This window comes from Eschscholzia californica, unplaced genomic scaffold, assembly GCF_041429995.1.
Source record: "Eschscholzia californica isolate CP2 unplaced genomic scaffold, dmEscCali1.0.p SCAF_4, whole genome shotgun sequence".
Classification (NCBI taxonomy): domain Eukaryota; kingdom Viridiplantae; phylum Streptophyta; class Magnoliopsida; order Ranunculales; family Papaveraceae; genus Eschscholzia; species Eschscholzia californica.
In genome coordinates, this window is record NW_028238461.1 from 16979815 (window position 1) to 16998296 (window position 18482).

Here is an 18482-nt window from a genome sequence, read left to right on the forward strand (position 1 = left end):
TTGAGATAATTTTGAAGTGTTAATATTATTATTATGATCCAATCTGATTTTTCTTTTTAGTTAGTAAATCATGTTTATATGGCCCACAAAGGAAAAAAAATACACTGGTAGGACCCCCTACTCCTTCCCCAATCTGATAATCTTATGAGATCCCTTATTATATAGATTGTTGATATTTGATATCCCTTTCAAGGGAAGTCTTTCCAGCAACAAAAGGCCAAACTCCAAATCTAAGCAAGTGGTTCAAATACAATTTCAGAAGTATTGTTATTAGTTAGAGAAAAGAACACCTTCATCAAAAAAAAAAAGTTAGAGAAAAGAACACAATTTCTCCTAATTATTCTCAAATTTTCCGTAACTTTGTAAACAAACGTACACATGTAATTGTTGGTAATAGAAGAAATTCAAAACAAAAAACAAACTTTAACGATTGGTAGATAGCAATCTCTAGGAAATTATAGATAATTCTTGTGTTTCGGTAAGGAGAATTACAGTCAACGATATGTTAACATCAAATATTTATATTTGATTCATTACAGGAACTAGGAAGATGATAGGCAATATTGATTTATTTAAGTTAATAAGATACCGTTTACTTTAGGATACAAATAGAATTTGTATATAAATGAACAAAAAAAAAATTTCATAGTTTTTAATTTCATATAGACATTAGAGTCTTTCAACAAATTTTTTTTATATATTATATTAGTTTAAGTAAACAAGTAGATGAAAGAATTATAACTAGGGTATCCTATAGACATTAAAGTCTTTGCCAACATAGGAAGGTAAAGGAAGTAATTTTCCACAGATTTTTACTGAACAACTAATTAGGAGATCAAATAGTCATTAGTAAGAATATGAGGGTCAAACGAATGAGTTAGTCAAAATGTGGGATCCAAATGAGAATTAACACCCTTTTAATGGGTTTCTTAGGTTACCTATTTAGATGCCATTAGTGCTTTAGCCTTTTACGTTACCACCTTCAAACATTAGTTTATTGACTTTCCCACCTTGAGTTAGCCAGAGTCTTACCTTAAATTGGCACATGCGCCAAATGCACACGTGCCTCCAGACCTAATTGTGCATACTATGTAAAAAAAAGTGTGCTCTTATGTTTACCTAAACTCTAAAGCAACCAAGACTTGAAGCTGCAAACAACCTGAATTATCCTCTCACGCTCGAGCGCCCCGTAATCTTGAAGATCAATTGAACTACTATTTTATGTTTTACAATAATTTCAATACAACTTGTCGTGCTTTCTGCAAATTCAACTCAAATTTGTCGAGAGTAAGGATATCATCTTCTGATGAACATCAATTGATGGCAAAACAAAAATTTGTAACCTTAAACAGTCGGTCAATTCGTCGACACCCAAGTCTATAGCTAACAATATCAAATAGCTAACCCATGCAGTCATTGTCATAGCTTATACTTTCAAATTAATAGAAAACTGAGTTATTATATGTCCCGATAAATTAAGACAACAGACTCTTTTTTCGCCAACAACCCTTGATTGGAGTGGTAAGAGGTATAGTCTTTTACTTTCGAGGTCAAGGGTTCGAGGCACGCTAAACCATTCAAAAAAAAAAAGACAACCATTCTCTACATTAACATCTCAAACTCAAGCCCATCATCTTCTTTTTCATCATCATCTTCTTCCTCCTCACCATCAATAACCTCCATCACCACCACCACTCCACCTTCACCACCGTCATCCCATTACTAGTTAACCCACCACTCCACCTTCTAACTCAAGGTCAAAATCTCCCTTCACGAAATAAGAAACCTGCCAAGAGTCTATCATATTCCTGGTCAAACCATATATGAAACTAAAATATCCTGATTATCAGAAATTGCATCACAAAAATGTGATTTCTTGTAATCCAAATACATTCCAATGCGCCAAATACGGACAGGGTTTACTAAACTGACTAAAATTAGTATGTAACCGAGAAGATCCTCAAGATCGTGAATTACTTAACCACTATCTTTGTCTTTTAGAGTTCAACAAACATATAAGGATGGTCTAATCAAGCGACACGTACCCATCTCCTAACTAGTCCATTTAACACATGTGTCGTTCTAATCACGAGGTAGCAGAGTCCATTTATCTCAGGGTGGTAAATTCAATATCAAATCTTTGAGGAGTTAACCTAAAACACTAATTGCATCTAGGGAGGTAACTCAAGAAACCCTATTCTTAACTTATTAGAACTACCTACCATATGTACACAAAATGTTACTATATGGACTCACAATCCCAACTATCAGCACATTCAAGACTAAAGAAGACTTATAAATTCCTAAACAAAAGCTACCCTCTTGGACAAACCCACCGAAATTACTGATTCAAAGATCAAATTGGAGAGATTATTACCAAAGGAGAGGTGTTTGAGGGTTCTCACCACGTTTGTTAAACAAGTACACCATGACTTATTCTTTTTTCTTGGTCTACTTCTTCTTCTTCAGAGTTTTTGTCAACTTTTATTGTTTTGACGAACAGAGACAGTAGCTTCTGAGGACGAACTAAAGAAGGTTTCTTCATAGTTGAATAATCCAAGGAACTGTTCATACTGGGTTAGAATTAGGTAATCTTTCTTAGATTCTTTCAGCATTTTCGATTATCTTTCTTCCCTTTTCTGTTTTTGCTCATTTTTGCTAAGTTGGGTATTCATTTACTTGCTTTATTCAAGATTCAGAGATTATTTGTAAATTTGGGTTTGATTTAAATCAAATTTCTCGATCTGGGTTGTGTTCATAATAGGGTTTAATGAATTGGGTTGTCAAGATTTTGTAGTTTCTTGAAAATCTTGCTTGTGGTTTTAGTGTTTCAGTCTTGGGGTTTTTTTTATTGGTAAAGTTTGGTAACTGAAATATCTGTTGGTTTACTTTTTGTGGGGTTCTTAGTGAGTAAAATTTTGGTTGAATTGGGAATTTAAAATTTTGACTTTGGAAGATTGGTTTTTTGGTAACAGAAGATTAGAAGTTGATGAATGTGATTTGCTCAAAGACACCATCAATGGGTTTGTGAATTATTCTGATTAGATTTAATGGCTGAGTGATGTCTAGATTGAAATAGTTTAGATTGAGATTCAGGAGGTGATTGGTTTAATAGATCTTCAAGCATCAAGATTGCAATGTTTTTTGGGGATTGTTTTGTTGATCTATTGTTGAAGTTTTGAAGTTGATTCTTTTTAAGATTCTTTCATGGCTTCTGTATCACCTTCTCCGAATTCTCCTCCTTCTGTAGTCCCACCACCTTCAAGTTCTTCTGCTCCTCCTCCTTCTACAAATGGGACATCGGGTCCGCCTTCTTCTGGAACCCCTTCAACTCCACCACCTCAATCTCCTCCATCTACTGTTCCCTCCGCTCCTCCGCCCGCCGTTCCCTCCGCTCCTCCACCCGCTGTTCCCTCCGCTCCTCCACCCGTGGTGACTTTACCGCCTCCTCCCACAACACCAACTCTTCCTCCTCCTCCTCCAGTGGCGCCTGTTTCTCCGCCGGTTCTTACACCTCCAGTGTCCTCTCCTCCACCTGCGACTTCACCACCCCCTCCAGTGTTATCGCCACCACCACCTCCTACCAATAATTCTCCTCCCCCAGTTTCCCCATCACCACCTTCACCACCACCTCCACAGGCAATCCCACCTTCTTCACCACCGCCTATTGTTTCTCCTCCTCCCCCTAATCTCCCTCCTCCGTCTGCTAATTCACCTCCGCCCCCCGAAAATTCAGCTCCACCTCCTACACTTACACCTCCTCCTCCATCTGATACTCAACCAGCATCTCCACCCTCCCCTCCAAAATCACCATCGCCACCACCACCAAGAAATCAACCGCAGCCAATTCCTCCTTCACTTTCACCTCCTTCACCCCCCTCCCCTCCATTTCCTTCGGGTCCTCCTAAAAATGACACTTCATCTATTGTTCCAGGGCCCCCAGGTAGAAGTGGTTCTAAGACAGGAAGTACAGTGGCGATTGCTGTTGTAGCAAGTGTCGTAGTACTTAGTCTCATTGCAATAGCTGTATGGTTTGTGAGGAAACAAAAGAAAAGACCAGATAGATATAATGGTGTTTATGTTATGCCTTCTCCATCTGCTTCCTCCTACAAATCAGGTAAAGCTTTAATATGCATATTTCATTTGTTCTCTGATCACGTTTTCCTTTTATAGATTTATCGTACTTTCAAAACTTCATTTGGAATCACCAAAATTGTTTCCGTAAATTGATGTTTTTCATTTATTATGGCGAGAATCTAATACCTATGCTACATTCTGAAAGTTTGCAAGTAAAATGAAATAAAATGAGGTCAATATCTTCGAAAAGATCATATGCATTTAAAGACGATATTATGATCTCTATCCTTGAATTGGTAGTATATCAACATACATATACATGAAGTTGAAGGCCACCGAAATGAAACTAACATGTCACACATTTTCTGTTCAGATTCAGCTTTTATTAGAGCCAACCCTTCTCCTCCACTAAGGAGTGGTTCCGGGAGCGATTTTGTTCATTCACCACCAGATCCTGGTGGATTGAGCAATTCAAAAGCGTTTTTCACATACGAAGAACTATTGAAGGTTACAGATGGATTTTCAGAGCGGAATCTTTTAGGTGAAGGTGGATTTGGTTGTGTTTATAAAGGAATTCTGCCGGATAGAAGAGAAGTAGCTGTAAAACAATTAAAGATTGGCGGTTCACAAGGTGAACGTGAATTTAAAGCCGAAGTTGAGACTATTAGTCGTGTACATCATCGCCATTTGGTTTCGCTTGTCGGGTACTGCATATCTGAGCATGAAAGACTGCTTGTTTATGACTTTGTCCCAAACAATACCCTACACTATCATCTCCATGGTAAGATTTAATTTTAAAAAAGAACAATACCCGAACACTCACACTCATACTCACACTCTATCATCGAGTCACTTAACCTTTTTATACTACAGGGGACAAAGACACTGTGATGGACTGGGCAACCCGACTTAAGGTTGCTATTGGTGCAGCTCGTGGGATAGCCTACCTGCATGAATATTGTAAATATCTTCCATTTTTTATGCTGGTTGATTTTCTCTACATTGCATATTTTTTGGCTCTTTATTTGATGCCTAACGTAACTGTGAAAAATGTGGCGAGTATATGTTTGAGAGAATAGATGGTGTTTCCTTTCAATTTATCATGCAATTGCTGTGTAACAAAATCAATTTGTATCAACTTGTTGGCATGAGCTCCTTGTAATGAGAGTTTATATTTTATGTATATTCAGGTCATCCTCGGATTATTCACAGGGATATCAAGTCATCAAACATTCTTCTAGATAACAACTTTGAAGCTTTGGTATGTGAAATTTATGATATAACTGTGCTTCTTGAAAATTTCTCAGTCAAATAGCTTGACTTCATTACGTTGTGTTCCATCTTATTCGACAGGTTTCAGATTTTGGGCTAGCAAAGTTAGCTCTGGATGCTAATACACATGTAACAACCCGTGTGATGGGGACCTTTGGGTAGGCAATACCTGTCCTTTATGTTAATATCTGTTCTGGAAATATTTTGAAATGGGAATTAGATTTATAATCTATTCAAGTAGATTTGAGGAATTGTGCAATTGTATTTTCCAGATATTTGGCTCCAGAATATGCATCAAGTGGGAAGTTAACTGAAAAGTCTGATGTATATTCTTTCGGGGTTGTGCTTCTAGAGATAATTACTGGCCGCAAGCCTGTGGATACATCTCAACCGATCGGAGATGAGAGTCTGGTTGAATGGGTAACCTCAACTTACATTTGTCTTCTATATTTTGCTTAACTTTCCCTTTTAAGTTGTCTCTCTTTTTCTCGACTGGTCCATTAAACTGAGAGGTGATATAAATTGAGTCTTGCCATTGGAAGAGTTCGTATCACATTTCATTACAGGCTACTGGAACTATCTAAACTCTCACTGTCTGATTTATGTATATACACCGATACGATGCACAAACGGGTGGTCGGCTAGGATGACCTGTTTAAATGGCCACAGTACCCGGCACTGCCTGTTTAGGTGTCGTACCTGGTGGTGGGTCCTTACCCGTCATGACAGAACCTGTTGTGAACCACTAGATTCCGGTGTGGCAAGTTTTTAGCAGTCAACTGACAGATTAAAGTTATTACCGTTTTCAGGCCCGACCACTGCTTAATAGGGCAATTGATACTCGAGAATTTGAAGTATTAGTTGACCCAAAGCTCGGCAATAACTACGTACCAACTGAGATGCTCCGAATGGTTGAAGGAGCTGCAGCATGTGTGCGTCATTTAGCTTCAAAGAGACCTCGAATGGGACAGGTACTAACTTTGTTGAAAACACAACTAATCAAATACTAAGTTTCTTCCTGTTTTTTATTTGATCATGAAAATGTGGTAGAAATGAAATTACTGATACATTTGAATTTTCATGTCTAGTTGGTGAGAACTTTAGAGTGTATAGATGACTCGGGAGATATAAACAACGGAATGAGACCAGGCCAAAGCGAACTCTTCAATTCCGCAGAACAATCTGCTGAGATCAGATTATTTCAGAAGATGGCATTTGGTGGAGCTCAGGATTTCAGTACAGGTTTTTTCGGATCAAGTAGTAGTAGTACCCAAAATTAAAAGTTACTGCGAATCTTGATGAAGAAACGTAATTTCGGGTCCCTGAACCTGAAGGACTACCAAAGTTGATTGCAGTTTTGAAAAAATAGCCGAGGTATATGTGTTCTTAAACGTCATACAAATACGGAAACGACTGGGCAAAATGGGCATGTCTATCTGTCTGTGGCTCCTAAATCTTATGGTCTTATAATTTGGATGCAATGGAGTCAAGAAGGGTTGATATTGTTTCTGTTACGAAATATTCTTTTTTGGGTAAGAGTTGTTAATAAAAGATTTCTTATTTTTTGATTCTTTGATCCAAGCCAGAAAAATCTTATGTTCATGTTGTATGAAGCTCTCACTGTAAATAAAGTTTTCTCTCAGAGAGAGCTATAGGGGGGGTTGCCCATGAGTTTGACTTGTAATGTTGCAGCCAATCTATTGGCATCAGTCTCATGAGAGTCATGTATGTACAGACGAACTATGTAACATCACTAGGAAAGAGTCTAAACTGATATATTCAAATTCTAGAGACATTCTTCATCAAAAAAAATAAAAAAATTCTAGAGACATTGACTTGGTTTGGTTAGAAAACATCTAAAAATTTAGAGGGGGTAGTCAATGATGACTTTGGATGACATTCCAAAATCCGCGAATGTCAGCAACATTACAACATACAATCACGGACTTTTCAAGTCCGTGGTTGTCAGTAGCATTCAATCACAGACACTTTAAAGCGCGCGATTGTTAGTGGCATTCAATCACAGACATTTCAGAGTCTGCGAATGTCATTGACATTCGCAAATCCATGGACTTTTGTAGACTTGGACTTTCATTGACATTTTGGTGGATTGTAGTTTAAAAAGAAAGTCAAATTTGTCAATCGAAAAATGAGAGACTTTCACTGACATTTTGATGGCTTCTACTTTAATTTATAATTAATACGAATAAGGGTAATTAAAAATAATAATAATTATTAGTATTATTATATCACTTGAAATGAAATATTTTTACTATTTCAAAACTATTTTGATATTTTTCAAAATCTATCTTGATATTTCAAAGATATATGATGCGTGTTCTAACCCATCTTGTTTATGCTGACAGGTTCCAATTGACCCAAAATGTACTATCTCGATAACAGTAATATGTATTGTTATATTGTTATGTAATAATATATATTATTGATATTATAGCAATATGTAGGGGTGAGAAATGGTCGGCAAAACCGAACGGAACGTTTTTTGGGCTGAACCGAACAATATTCGACTCGCTCGGCTGAAAAAGCGATTGATCGATCTTAATTTGGTTTGGCTCCGACATCATTTTCGAAAACCGCTCAAATCGAACTAGAACAAAAGAAGTCAGTTGACGATTTGATCGGCTCGACTTCAACCAAAGATTTAGTCAAACCACAATTGAATGGTAGAAATGAGCTTATATGACCTTTAAAGTCCAACATTCATAATGTATCCATATTATGTTGATGTAATGACTTTTAGAGCATCTCCAATGCAAGACTCAATCTTAAAATCTTAAGTGCCACTTAGGACTTTAGAGTTTTTTTTGAGAAAAAACATCTCCAATGCAAAACTCAATTGAGATCTTAAGATGATGTGGAAGCATTAAGTTTTAAGATGTCTCAACTAGAAACTCTATTTTTGAGATCTCTTTTGAGAGTCTTAAGTGTCCTAGTCATCAAATTTAATTTTTGGACCAATAGGAAACCTTTCTTTCTCAACCACTTTTTCCTATTAAATGTATGTGTGACATGTGTATCTATTAGAGTTTTTTAGAGTGTTGCATTGGAGAAGGATTTTTTTTTTTTGTTGAACTACATTGGAGAAGGACTTGAATTAGAGATATTCAAGTTAGCCACATAGGAAAGAGAAACTCAATTGAGACTTAACACATAAGCCAAATAGAGTTTATTTTAAGTTTTGCATTGGAGATGCTCTTAGAGTCCATATCGAAAAATAAGGAGCTACGCGGAAAGCCGGTCATAAAATAGGAGCCATTTAGAAAATAACACAAAAAAATTGACTATAGGTTTTTTTTTTTTTTTTTGGAAATCGACTACGATCTACGTATGTCGTTACATTTGGCACTTGATACATCAGATTCGAACCTGAGACCTCCAGAGATTTCTAGAGTTTATGTCAACACCTTGGAACCACTTGGGCTACCAACTGTTGACGACTATAGGTTCTTTTGGCAAAAGTCTTCCCTCCTAAAACGATATCTAGGGCCCAAAGCATCATCGATCAAGACCGATTGGGTCATGGAAGATTTTTCGCAACAAACTTTTGAGGTCTAACGGTCCGACATTCAACCATTTCATAAATATCTTTTTCAGAAATACGTAGTTATCTCCAAGTACTCGTCTTGAAGGCTTCAAGCGGTAGATTTTAGAGAGAGAAAGTAAAGTTAGAGAGAGAGAGAGAGAGAGTGTCATCAATAACAATGGCGGAAGATGAACAACGTTTGAAGAAAATCGCAGCTGCTTCATACGATTATGAGAACGATTCAAGATGGGCTGATTACTGGTCTAACATCCTAATCCCTTCTCACATGGTTTCTCGCTCTGACGTCGTCGATCACTACAAACGCAAATTCTACCAACGTTACATCGTAACTACTTTCCCCCATTCAATTCATAAACCCTTCTCTTTTACTCTATATCTAAGTTCATTAGAATTTTAACAATTTTATTTCTTTTTCATCAAATTAGGTTCCAATTATATAATCATTTGTTCATTTTTGGATTTTAATTTCATTGATTAACAGTTCAATGATGTGTTGGATTTTTTTTTTTTGGTTTGAACGGAACTTATTTGGATTCTTGACCGAGGAGATCTCTACAAGTTTTAAAAGAAAACATGTTGATTTACAATGAAAATAGAGAATTTTAGGGTTTAATTAGTCTTGAATAGTTTGCCAATTGTGAGTGATGAACACGTTCTGAAAATAATATGTAATTAATATGAACAGGATCCTGATTTCGTAGTTGAAGGGATACAGGCCGGAAGCTCTTCTCAGTCGGCAAGACCATCGTCAACTACAACACGACCTGTGAGTGAACAACCACAAGCACAAACCACTGGTAAAACGAGCTGCTGAAATCCCGCTATTTTATTAATGTTATGTTTCTTCAATAGATATACTTTATGAAATACAGTATTCCATAATAATATGTGAAGCTATTTTATTTTGAGTTTATCGTTCAAGGTATTGTGTAATTTTATTTGGATGAAAATTTTAATAGGTTCAAATAGTAGAGCATCCACAACACCAGCTGCTAATCTTGGTTCTCTGCGCTTTGACAAGCCAACAATTCAGTTTGCTGTCAATGCTTGGGTAAAATACTACTAACTTTTATATCTTTAAACTGCTTTTATGCTTTCTCAGCTGAGTTATCCACTTGATTAGTATATTAAATCCCCGAATGTGTGTATACGTTTTGCACGAAATGTGTAATGCCGTATAGGTATACAGTATACTTGATAATAGATACTTTTCGACCAAATTATTATGAATAATTGTGTCACCTTTAATAAAAGATTATTAGTATGGAATTGAAACTTACATTTAAGTTATATATATATCTTCTTCGATGGTAGTTGATTGAATTGCCGTTATATCGTTACTTAGTTGTATATGCATTTCTACAACTCTACAAGGTGTTAACTTAAGGTGTGTTAGATATTTACTTTTGCTGTGGTTGTGATTTTCATTTTTACTGTCTCGACTGTATCTCCTGCACCTGCAGTATTTTGTCGACTTAAGGTCTGTCGGTTCAGTTTTTCAGATGAATCTGTTTTTTTTCGGGTTCTGCTATTCCCTTAGATGAGCTGTCTCTTAGTTGAGTTCCAGAACCATATCTGAATACTGTACTCCTCCCCAATGTCAGTCAAACTTGAATTGTGGTGTTTCCATTTCTCGGTTTGCGATTAAGTTTACTACTTCATTGACACCTTTTATGCTTCTTAATAGGGTAAAACCTCCTAGTTTGTGTGAGCAAACACTTCATTGACACTTTTTATGCTTCTTATTAGGGTAAAACCTCCTAGTTTGTGTGAGCAAACTTTTCGTGTTTTAGCCATTTTCTCTTCCATTTCTTACTTCGACAACATTATGGATAAACCATTTTGTGCTAACATACACATCCTTGTGTAGATTACTTCTTTTTTTAATTAATCCTTCTGTAGTGTTTATGATTTATGTGAAACAGGAAGCTAATTTTAGCATAAAACCGTCAAGGTGATCCATTCCACAGGTCCGGAGACTGCATTTCTCCACTGCACATATGAAATAGTATTTAAACCACAAGTCTTCCTTTTTTAGTACAAGAAGCATTGATCTCTGTCATCACCTAGACACCTACCACTGATGAGATATCAAGACTCATAACTTAACTTTTTGGTGTTTCTCTTACTTTCTAATGGTGTTCTGTAGACTAATATCAGTTTTTTACTCTTGCAACTTGCAGGTATTTATTGTAGCAGACCTTGCAGTCCTTCCACTCACACCTAGAAATCTTTCTAATAAAGCATATAGATTGGCGTTTATTGGATCCTCGTGTTCCGCTTTGTATTCCTTGTACTCACTCTATGGGGTAATCATACTATAAATGGAAATATGTACACATTTTATGTACATGAAATTCTTTTATTGTTTTAAATTTCGTCTATCTTTTCCTCACACTAACAATATATGTCCCACTTCAGAAACCGAGGGCATGGAATCTACAAGCTGTCCAAGTATGGTTGCAGACAGTACTTGCAACCAAGGATTTTATCTTCTTCATCTACTGCCTTACCTTTGTCAGCTCTAATCTTCAAATGAAATGTGAGATCATTTATCTGCTCAATTTTGAGAATGCTTGCTCTCCTAATATCTCTATTCCCATTTCACATCTGATGTAGTATAAATGTCAAATCTCATTGCAGTTGCTTTAATACCTGTGCTCTGTCGATCACTTGAACACGTGGCAAAGTTTCTAAAGCGGAATTTTAGTAATTCCTCCCTGTATAGGTAAACGAATTGCAGCAATGCTGTATCATTTGAGTAAAGTTTGCTTTCTCCTGAGTTGTAATCTACGTAATGTGTACGCTGCTTCGCGTACGATACCTCACATCGTTAGGAGGTGTTGGATACAACTACCTAAAAACCTAAATATGGGCAAAGCCGTACACAAGTATATCTTCATCTTAGAGTGGTACCTTGCGAGTCTAACACCATTTATTGCTAGTCTCGGTACATTGTCTATGTACCCATATACGATAAGGCACAAATGTTAAAAGGACTCGAATACTAAAGCTTCTTTTATATTTAATTCTTATTATTGTTGTTGATAAACTATGTTTGCGAGGAGTATTTAAAGAGCTTATTATGGTTTTGCGGTATCTGCTATAAATGTTACTGCAAAGTTATAACTTTTTTTGGTAGAAAATATGACTTCATGAAATTTATAAAATCAGATAAGGTTTCTGAAAGCTAGAATTAGGCAACCTTGTGATCGTTGGAATTAGCTACACTTTTCCAAGGCTCAACTATGTAATTGAGTAATATTGCTGCTGTATAAACGACAAATCAGATAATATTGCAGTCATCTGGTTTAGTTACGAAAGAAGTGGAAAAAATAGCTCTAACTTCTGAAGATTCTGAACACTTGAAAGTTTCTCATTTGGTGGAAGGCTAAGAGGGAAGGATTTGGGTTAATCATTTTATCGATGGTTTCTTCACCTTGTAACTCCGACATCCAAAAGTTCATTTCATTGATTTCTATTTGCTGTCTATTGACATTTAACAAAGCTAAGCCTTACGTGTCTTTAAGTTTTTTCGTTTCTAATCTGAATTGTCGTCCTTAAGCTCTTCATTTCATCACCTTCATCTATATTCATATTAGCCTAATTTATCCTTTCTCATATGATTAGATATAAGTAACCTCAAAAGGCTTAGATTCTTTTATTTGAACAGGAGGTACTTGGACAAGCCTTGTTTGTGGGTGGAATCTAATACAACTACTCTTGGCATAATGACTTCTCATGCGGAAATTGGAGTGGGCTTCCTGCTCATTGTTTCTCTCTTCTCGTGAGTTACCTGGAGTACCTTTCCTTGTTATATACTTGATACCTTAAATAGACATTAATATTTTGATTTTTTGTTCAGGAGACAACGCAACATTATACAAACATTCATGTACTGGCAGGTTTGTTACCTATATCCTTTCTATCTGAACTAAGTGCTTCAGTGATATGTTCGATGACCTTTTTAGACATGTGAAAAGAAGACCTAACAGCAAATGACCATTAGCTGCACTTTTGTATCAAGAAGTTACGTCATGTTGAATAGGTATAATCTGGCGAGCTAATTGCTGAGTGGGTTGTGACTTGTGAGACAACTCCCATGGATAGAATAGTGGCCAAATCATAAATAAATGAGAACTTCAGTAGTTCTGATGTATTCCTTAATTAAAGCTGAAGGGAAAGAAATTATCTCGATTTTTTTTTATAGGGTTTGACCATGTTGTAGGAGACAGTATTTCGATATCATTCCTTAATCCAGGAAAATAGAATCCTAACTCGAAAGAGGTCCGGATCTCTTAGACATGGGAGTAGGTAAAAAGTAGAAATAACTAAAACATCTTTTAACTATATAGAAACCCATCCTCTCGGTCTTCTGGATGGATTGAGATGACTTGGGCCCAGGCTCCTTGGAGCGCTCAGGGACCTCAAAAAGACAAAGGATAACAGACAAATAATAGAATAAAAGAACTTCTTTTCTAGCCTCTATTCTATAACAGCCGGATGCCTACATAGGGATCTTTTCCTTCAGATCCAGAGCGTAGGCCCCAATAGTATTACAATGTCCAAATCTCATTGGTGGATGCAAGTTCCAGTTTTAAGTTATTTAGCTAACAGTCAGAAAGAAGGTGATAAAGTTTAATGTTAGATACTATCTACTTTTGATGTGTATTTTGGACATTCTGACCTTCCATGTGGAATTGATTTAACCTGGGACTAGGAATCAACTTTTAGAATATCCCTTTCTTCTCTTCGAAATTTTTATCTTCTAACATCAATTCCGGTATCCATTCCATGTAATTAATTCGGGTTGCAGCAACTAATCATGCCTTGTTTTGACTTGTCCCTTGCAGTTGTTAAAGTTTATGTACCGTGCTCCTTCAATCTCTAGATATCATCAAAGTGCATGGGCAAAGATTGGTCGAACGGTTAACCCTCTTATTTATCGCTATGCCCCATTCTTGAGTACTCCAATATCTGCTGCTCAAAGATGGTGGTTGAGGTAAACCAATACCAAAAGGAAGAGTAGATTAAAAGAATAAGTGGACAAAAAAAAGAAAAAATAAATAGGATTATTTTTTTTGCCTCAGGAATCTCTTTTAGGGAAAGCCTTTTTTTCCTATTAGATAATGCAACCGTGTTAATAATTAATTACACCAGTGAACACTTTTATGATTTAGATATCCGTTTTTGTTGCTTTTGCTTTATTTTCCTTGTTGTCTTCCACTCATGCACTTCTTGTCAGTTAAAGGAGTTTGTGCACATACTTAAATTTCTGTCTTATGAAAGTCACACTTCCTCATTATAAACTAGACTCATCCGAGTCTTATTTGCCGTGACTTATGAGAAAGGGAAAATGGCAACAACAGCAACAACAGCTTTGCCTGATCAGCAGCAGCAGCAACAACAACAACAACAGCAACCAGTACTCTATCCACAAGCACAAGCATCATCAGCATCATCAAACGGTGGTGGTCGTGGTGCCTGGGAGGGTTCAGGTTCGGTCGGACCATTTTTTGCCGTAATGGCTGTGATTACGGTTCTGACAGTGTTGTCATGTTTGTTGAGTAGGATTTGTGCTGGTAGAGGAACGACTTCACCTCCGTTAAATATCAGGTACGAAGATTGTTTCTGGTGGTTGCGGAGAAAGTGTAGTCGATGTATATCTCCTCACGATGTAGAAATCGGATCGAAGGTAGGAAAATCATCTATTGGTGCAGATGAGACTTCTTCCCCACCTTTAACTTGAAACTAGCTTTAATCTTGTCTTTATGCAAGGTTTGAGCTACATTAGATTATTATAAAGACGATAATGAGCTAGATGTGATTGATTCTAATTTAGGGTTACCAAGTTGTTTGCCTGATTATTTAATCTATAAATGAACTTGAACTTTCTTTGATGGCTGTGGATAATGTTAAAATTTTGGCAATTTGTAATCCCACAGACATTATAAAGGTTGGAATTTCCCAATTATACACACAATAGGTACTCATGTTTGAGACTGCAACTTCAATGGCCTGATAGGAAGAAGGTTTGGGAGTCAGATGCTCTTTTTTTTTCTCACATGGATGGAATTCTTTTCTCATTTAAGATTAAAAAGTCAAATCACTTAATTTTTACATTTTAGGTTGATAACTATAGTCCACCCAATTTCTGTCATCTTCGCCTACTCTTCATGATTTTTCGTGGCCTCATCGGCAAGAGAAGAGATAGCTACATCCATAGTTTCTTTTCCCTTTCCTTTCATTTTGTTTTTCTTGAATTGAAAAGTAATAGAGGTTGATCAAAGAAGAGGAAGAACCAAAAAAATAAAGAGGGACAAAACAAAAACGGCATTGTGAAAAGTAATTAAAACATAATGGTAACCTGTGGCAATAAAGGGATTCTGACCCAAAAGAGATAGCTTCAGCCAATTCAGATTCAGACCTTCAAAAAAAAACACAACACCTAATTCTTAACAAACTATAGACGGAAAGGGATCCTGGTAACAAAGTGGAGCCCTAACAAATTTAAATGGTCATCTCTCTAGACTGTAGGAGAATGCGTCTACACAAAAATTAATTTAATTTGTATAAAACTCAACCTATTTAAACAATAAAATCTATTATAATAAATCTACATAACAAGGGAATAGTGTATCTTTTCCAGAATACACCTTCATCTCCATATTTATGATTATACCTCCCCAATTTATCTCTAAGGGTTGAGGTTATACTTCCAAAATTGTTTTTAATAGCTAAGATTACATCTCACAAACTTATCTCTGAAGGTTCAGATTATAAAACTCTTTATGTCCATCAAGTTCCGGTTACGCCCACGTTTAAGATATTTAAGAATTTCTCTTAGAAATATACCCATATCCTTCAAAGTGTGACAAATATGGCATGTGCAACTCCTTTTAGGCCTCTCAAACGTGACCAACCAGTAATTTTAGCCGTACATTATTCAATCAGTTGTTTTTCACCTCATGACAAAAAAAATTGTTAGCTGAAAGTTTTATCATTTACTTTTCCCGGGTTATCCATGACTTTTTGTTTCATTTATTTCTCCTTCCCGTCTTCTTCTTTCATCTGCTCCGCAGTAGAGGTAGTATACTCGAACAAAAAAACATACAGAATCTTTAGTTCCATAGACAAAGAATGGCATCTTGTCAATTTAGGGGCCAAATATTCTAATTGGTCAAAAGTTAGGGCCAACATAGAATTAACATTACTATTTTACAGGTAGTTTTGTTTTCCAAAACTTTCCCATCTAACGGTCCAATGGACCCCTTCAATATCCTCCCTTCTTCTCATTTCTCATAAAATTCCAGCGACTCTCTCTCTCTCTCTCTCTTCCTTAACTCCATTTCTCTCTCTAACAAACCCTCCTTCCTGCCTCCTGTCTGTCTGCCATTTATTATAACAAACCCTAGATCCTCTTTTTTTTTAATCTTCCTTCATCATTTTCTTTCTTCCTCTTTGATCATCAAAACCCATATATTTCTTTGTTCATATATTCCCAAAAGAGAAATGAAATCTCTAAAAACAGAACAATTGGAACAATTAAGAGAGATTTTTTCAAGATTCGACATGGATTCAGATGGAAGTTTAACACAACTTGAACTAGCAGCATTACTTCGATCTTTAGGTTTAAAACCAACAGGTGATCAGATCCATACTATGTTAACAAATATTGATTCAAATGGTAATGGATCTGTTGAATTTGATGAATTAGTATCAGCAATAATGCCAGATATGAATGAAGAAATATTAATAAATCAAGAACAATTATTAGAAGTATTTAGATCTTTTGATCGAGATGGTAATGGTTATATAACAGCAGCTGAATTAGCTGGTTCAATGGCTAAAATGGGACAACCATTAACTTATAGAGAATTAACAGAAACAATGAGAGAAGCTGATATTGATGGTGATGGTGTTATTAGTTTTAATGAATTTGCTACTGTTATGGCTAAATCTGCTGCTGATTTTCTAGGCCTTGCTGTTTCCTAAAACAGATCTATAATCTTAAGGTATGTGTGACCTTAATTTCTCATTCTAATCGTTGTTACGTCGAGATCATCAATAATAATAGAAAGATCTTGATATTCAAAAAAAAAAAAAAAACTAACAATTATGATTTGATTACTTGTTCTTAATTATGTTTTTTTTTTTTTTGTTTTTGAGAGAGATTTGGTATTTGTTTTAGGTTATAATTTTAATGTAATGTGTACATTATTTAAGTAAATGAATTGTTGTTGAATAATATTAAGAGTGAGATAGATAGTTGCTATAAAATAACATTATTGATTTTTATTTCATCATGAAACTGCCTACTTTATTTGTTCAAAGTACTTAGGAATTAGGATATTACTACTAGTCTCTTGATATATAAGTGTGAGATAAAGTCTCAACTTATGAGTTAGTTTTTAGGGCGAAAGAGGCCTAAAATTACTTTGAGGGCAATGAACTCCTACGACCACACTCACGAATCTTTTCGCGATTCCAGACGTTCAGATCTCATTGTACAGGAGAAGATAGTCTTGTAGGTCAAGAGGGGAAGATATGGGAGGGGGTGGCCTCACTTTATAATTAGGAGGGAAAATATCTCACCTCTTAAGCAAGTTTTTTAGGTGAAAGAGCTCCAAAACCATACTCACAATATCCACCCACCTACGAGAGTATGGTGCACCGACTAGGAAATTTAGGTTGAAATCCTCGAGTTTGAGTGGGTCTCCATTGAAAAGACATTCTGTATTTCTTTTTTAGGTTTTAGCTCTTTGTACATATCCAAATTCGTGCAAAATGTTTATGGATTTGGACAAATCTCGTGCACCTGTAGCGACCTGTGCAAACCTTACATAGGGCACTGCACACAATAAAAATTGGCATAAGAAATTCTAAGCAATTTTCCCCTTAATGGTGGATTATTGGTATTTTTACAATGTGTTATTAGCAAAGGGAATTATGGATCCCAATACAAGATTAATCAGGATGTTTTAATAGTTTAATTATGATTATTTAGCTTTTTTGAACTTTTCTTTTTCTTGTTTATTTAAAAATTACAAGTGGGGCATCATTATGAAGTATCAGATGTGTATTTGATTGACTGTATGACCAAGTCTTTTGGTTGGATAGATTTGGGATAAGTGAATTCATCATATAGGAGGACCATGTACACCAATCATAAATGAGAAATATTATTTATATATTTTTGCAGAAATTTGGTTCACCACTTTATAGGTTTCAAATTGTTTATTATTACTTTCTTCAAGTCACCTTCTCTGCACATGCATTCAAGCTGCAAGCTAGCTAAAGAGGATAGATTGAATCTTGAATAAATTAAAAATTGAAAATCATTGTGTGAAATGGTAAATTGGATGTTGTAGGAATTTGTATACTGATTGCACCTACCTGTAATTTAGAAATGGTAAAAATTCTAAGTGGCATTCCAAGTGTAAGAGTTTGAGTGTCCCATTGGAGATGCTCTAAGTATGTTGGTGTAAGAGTTTGAGTGTCCCATTGGAGATGCTCTAAGTATGTTGGTTGAAGTGCGGCTCTAGTTGGATGTCTTGACCCACGAAGA

General features: G+C 35.9%; 3 protein-coding genes across 6 annotated transcripts; all 3 read left to right on the forward strand.

The window, feature by feature from the left end:
* Positions 1-2142: 2142 nt before the first annotated feature.
* LOC147543276 (proline-rich receptor-like protein kinase PERK8) lies at positions 2143-6917 on the forward strand. 2 transcript variants are annotated; one of them, XM_086636411.1, is made up of 10 exons: positions 2143-2421; positions 2504-2588; positions 2976-4117; positions 4451-4858; positions 4951-5037; positions 5268-5338; positions 5431-5507; positions 5622-5769; positions 6159-6320; positions 6438-6917. In XM_086636411.1, exons 3-10 carry the CDS (start codon positions 3208-3210, stop codon positions 6627-6629), a joined length of 2055 nt encoding a protein of 684 aa, XP_086492537.1. In that variant the 5' UTR covers positions 2143-2421; positions 2504-2588; positions 2976-3207; the 3' UTR covers positions 6630-6917. The 2 variants fall into 2 exon arrangements, with proteins under 2 accessions (XP_086492537.1, XP_086492536.1); XM_086636410.1 differs by having other exon boundaries at positions 2255-2588.
* A 1821-nt stretch (positions 6918-8738) lies between these two features.
* LOC147543277 (uncharacterized) lies at positions 8739-14894 on the forward strand. 3 transcript variants are annotated; one of them, XR_015223710.1, is made up of 10 exons: positions 8739-9239; positions 9600-9711; positions 9874-9965; positions 11098-11223; positions 11336-11456; positions 11558-11642; positions 12588-12701; positions 12780-12819; positions 13768-14412; positions 14486-14894. XR_015223710.1 is itself a non-coding variant. In XM_086636412.1 (9 exons), exons 1-9 carry the CDS (start codon positions 9072-9074, stop codon positions 13918-13920), a joined length of 1011 nt encoding a protein of 336 aa, XP_086492538.1. In that variant the 5' UTR covers positions 8739-9071; the 3' UTR covers positions 13921-14894. The 3 variants fall into 3 exon arrangements, 1 of the variants encoding a protein (XP_086492538.1); XR_015223712.1 differs by having other exon boundaries at positions 12780-12962; positions 13064-14894; XM_086636412.1 differs by having other exon boundaries at positions 13768-14894.
* Positions 14895-16261: 1367 nt separating this feature from the next.
* LOC147543278 (putative calcium-binding protein CML16) lies at positions 16262-17220 on the forward strand. Its single transcript, XM_086636413.1, has one exon. The coding sequence runs from the start codon at positions 16427-16429 to the stop codon at positions 16907-16909; it is 483 nt and encodes a 160-aa protein (XP_086492539.1). The 5' UTR covers positions 16262-16426; the 3' UTR covers positions 16910-17220.
* The last annotated feature ends 1262 nt before the right edge of the window (positions 17221-18482 follow it).

Bases quoted from the DNA above. Each gene is read 5' to 3' on its own strand.
- LOC147543277 (XM_086636412.1), top strand. From the start codon at position 9,072: ATGGCGGAAGATGAACAACGTTTGAAGAAAATCGCAGCTGCTTCATAC. The intron at 9,240-9,599 runs GTAACTACTTTC...TAATATGAACAG, and splicing joins AATTCTACCAACGTTACATC to GATCCTGATTTCGTAGTTGA. The intron at 12,702-12,779 runs GTGAGTTACCTG...TTTTTTGTTCAG, and splicing joins CTCATTGTTTCTCTCTTCTC to GAGACAACGCAACATTATAC.
- LOC147543276 (XM_086636411.1), top strand. From the start codon at position 3,208: ATGGCTTCTGTATCACCTTCTCCGAATTCTCCTCCTTCTGTAGTCCCA. The intron at 5,038-5,267 runs GTAAATATCTTC...ATGTATATTCAG, and splicing joins AGCCTACCTGCATGAATATT to GTCATCCTCGGATTATTCAC. The intron at 5,508-5,621 runs GTAGGCAATACC...TGTATTTTCCAG, and splicing joins CGTGTGATGGGGACCTTTGG to ATATTTGGCTCCAGAATATG.
- LOC147543278 (XM_086636413.1), top strand. From the start codon at position 16,427: ATGAAATCTCTAAAAACAGAACAATTGGAACAATTAAGAGAGATTTTT.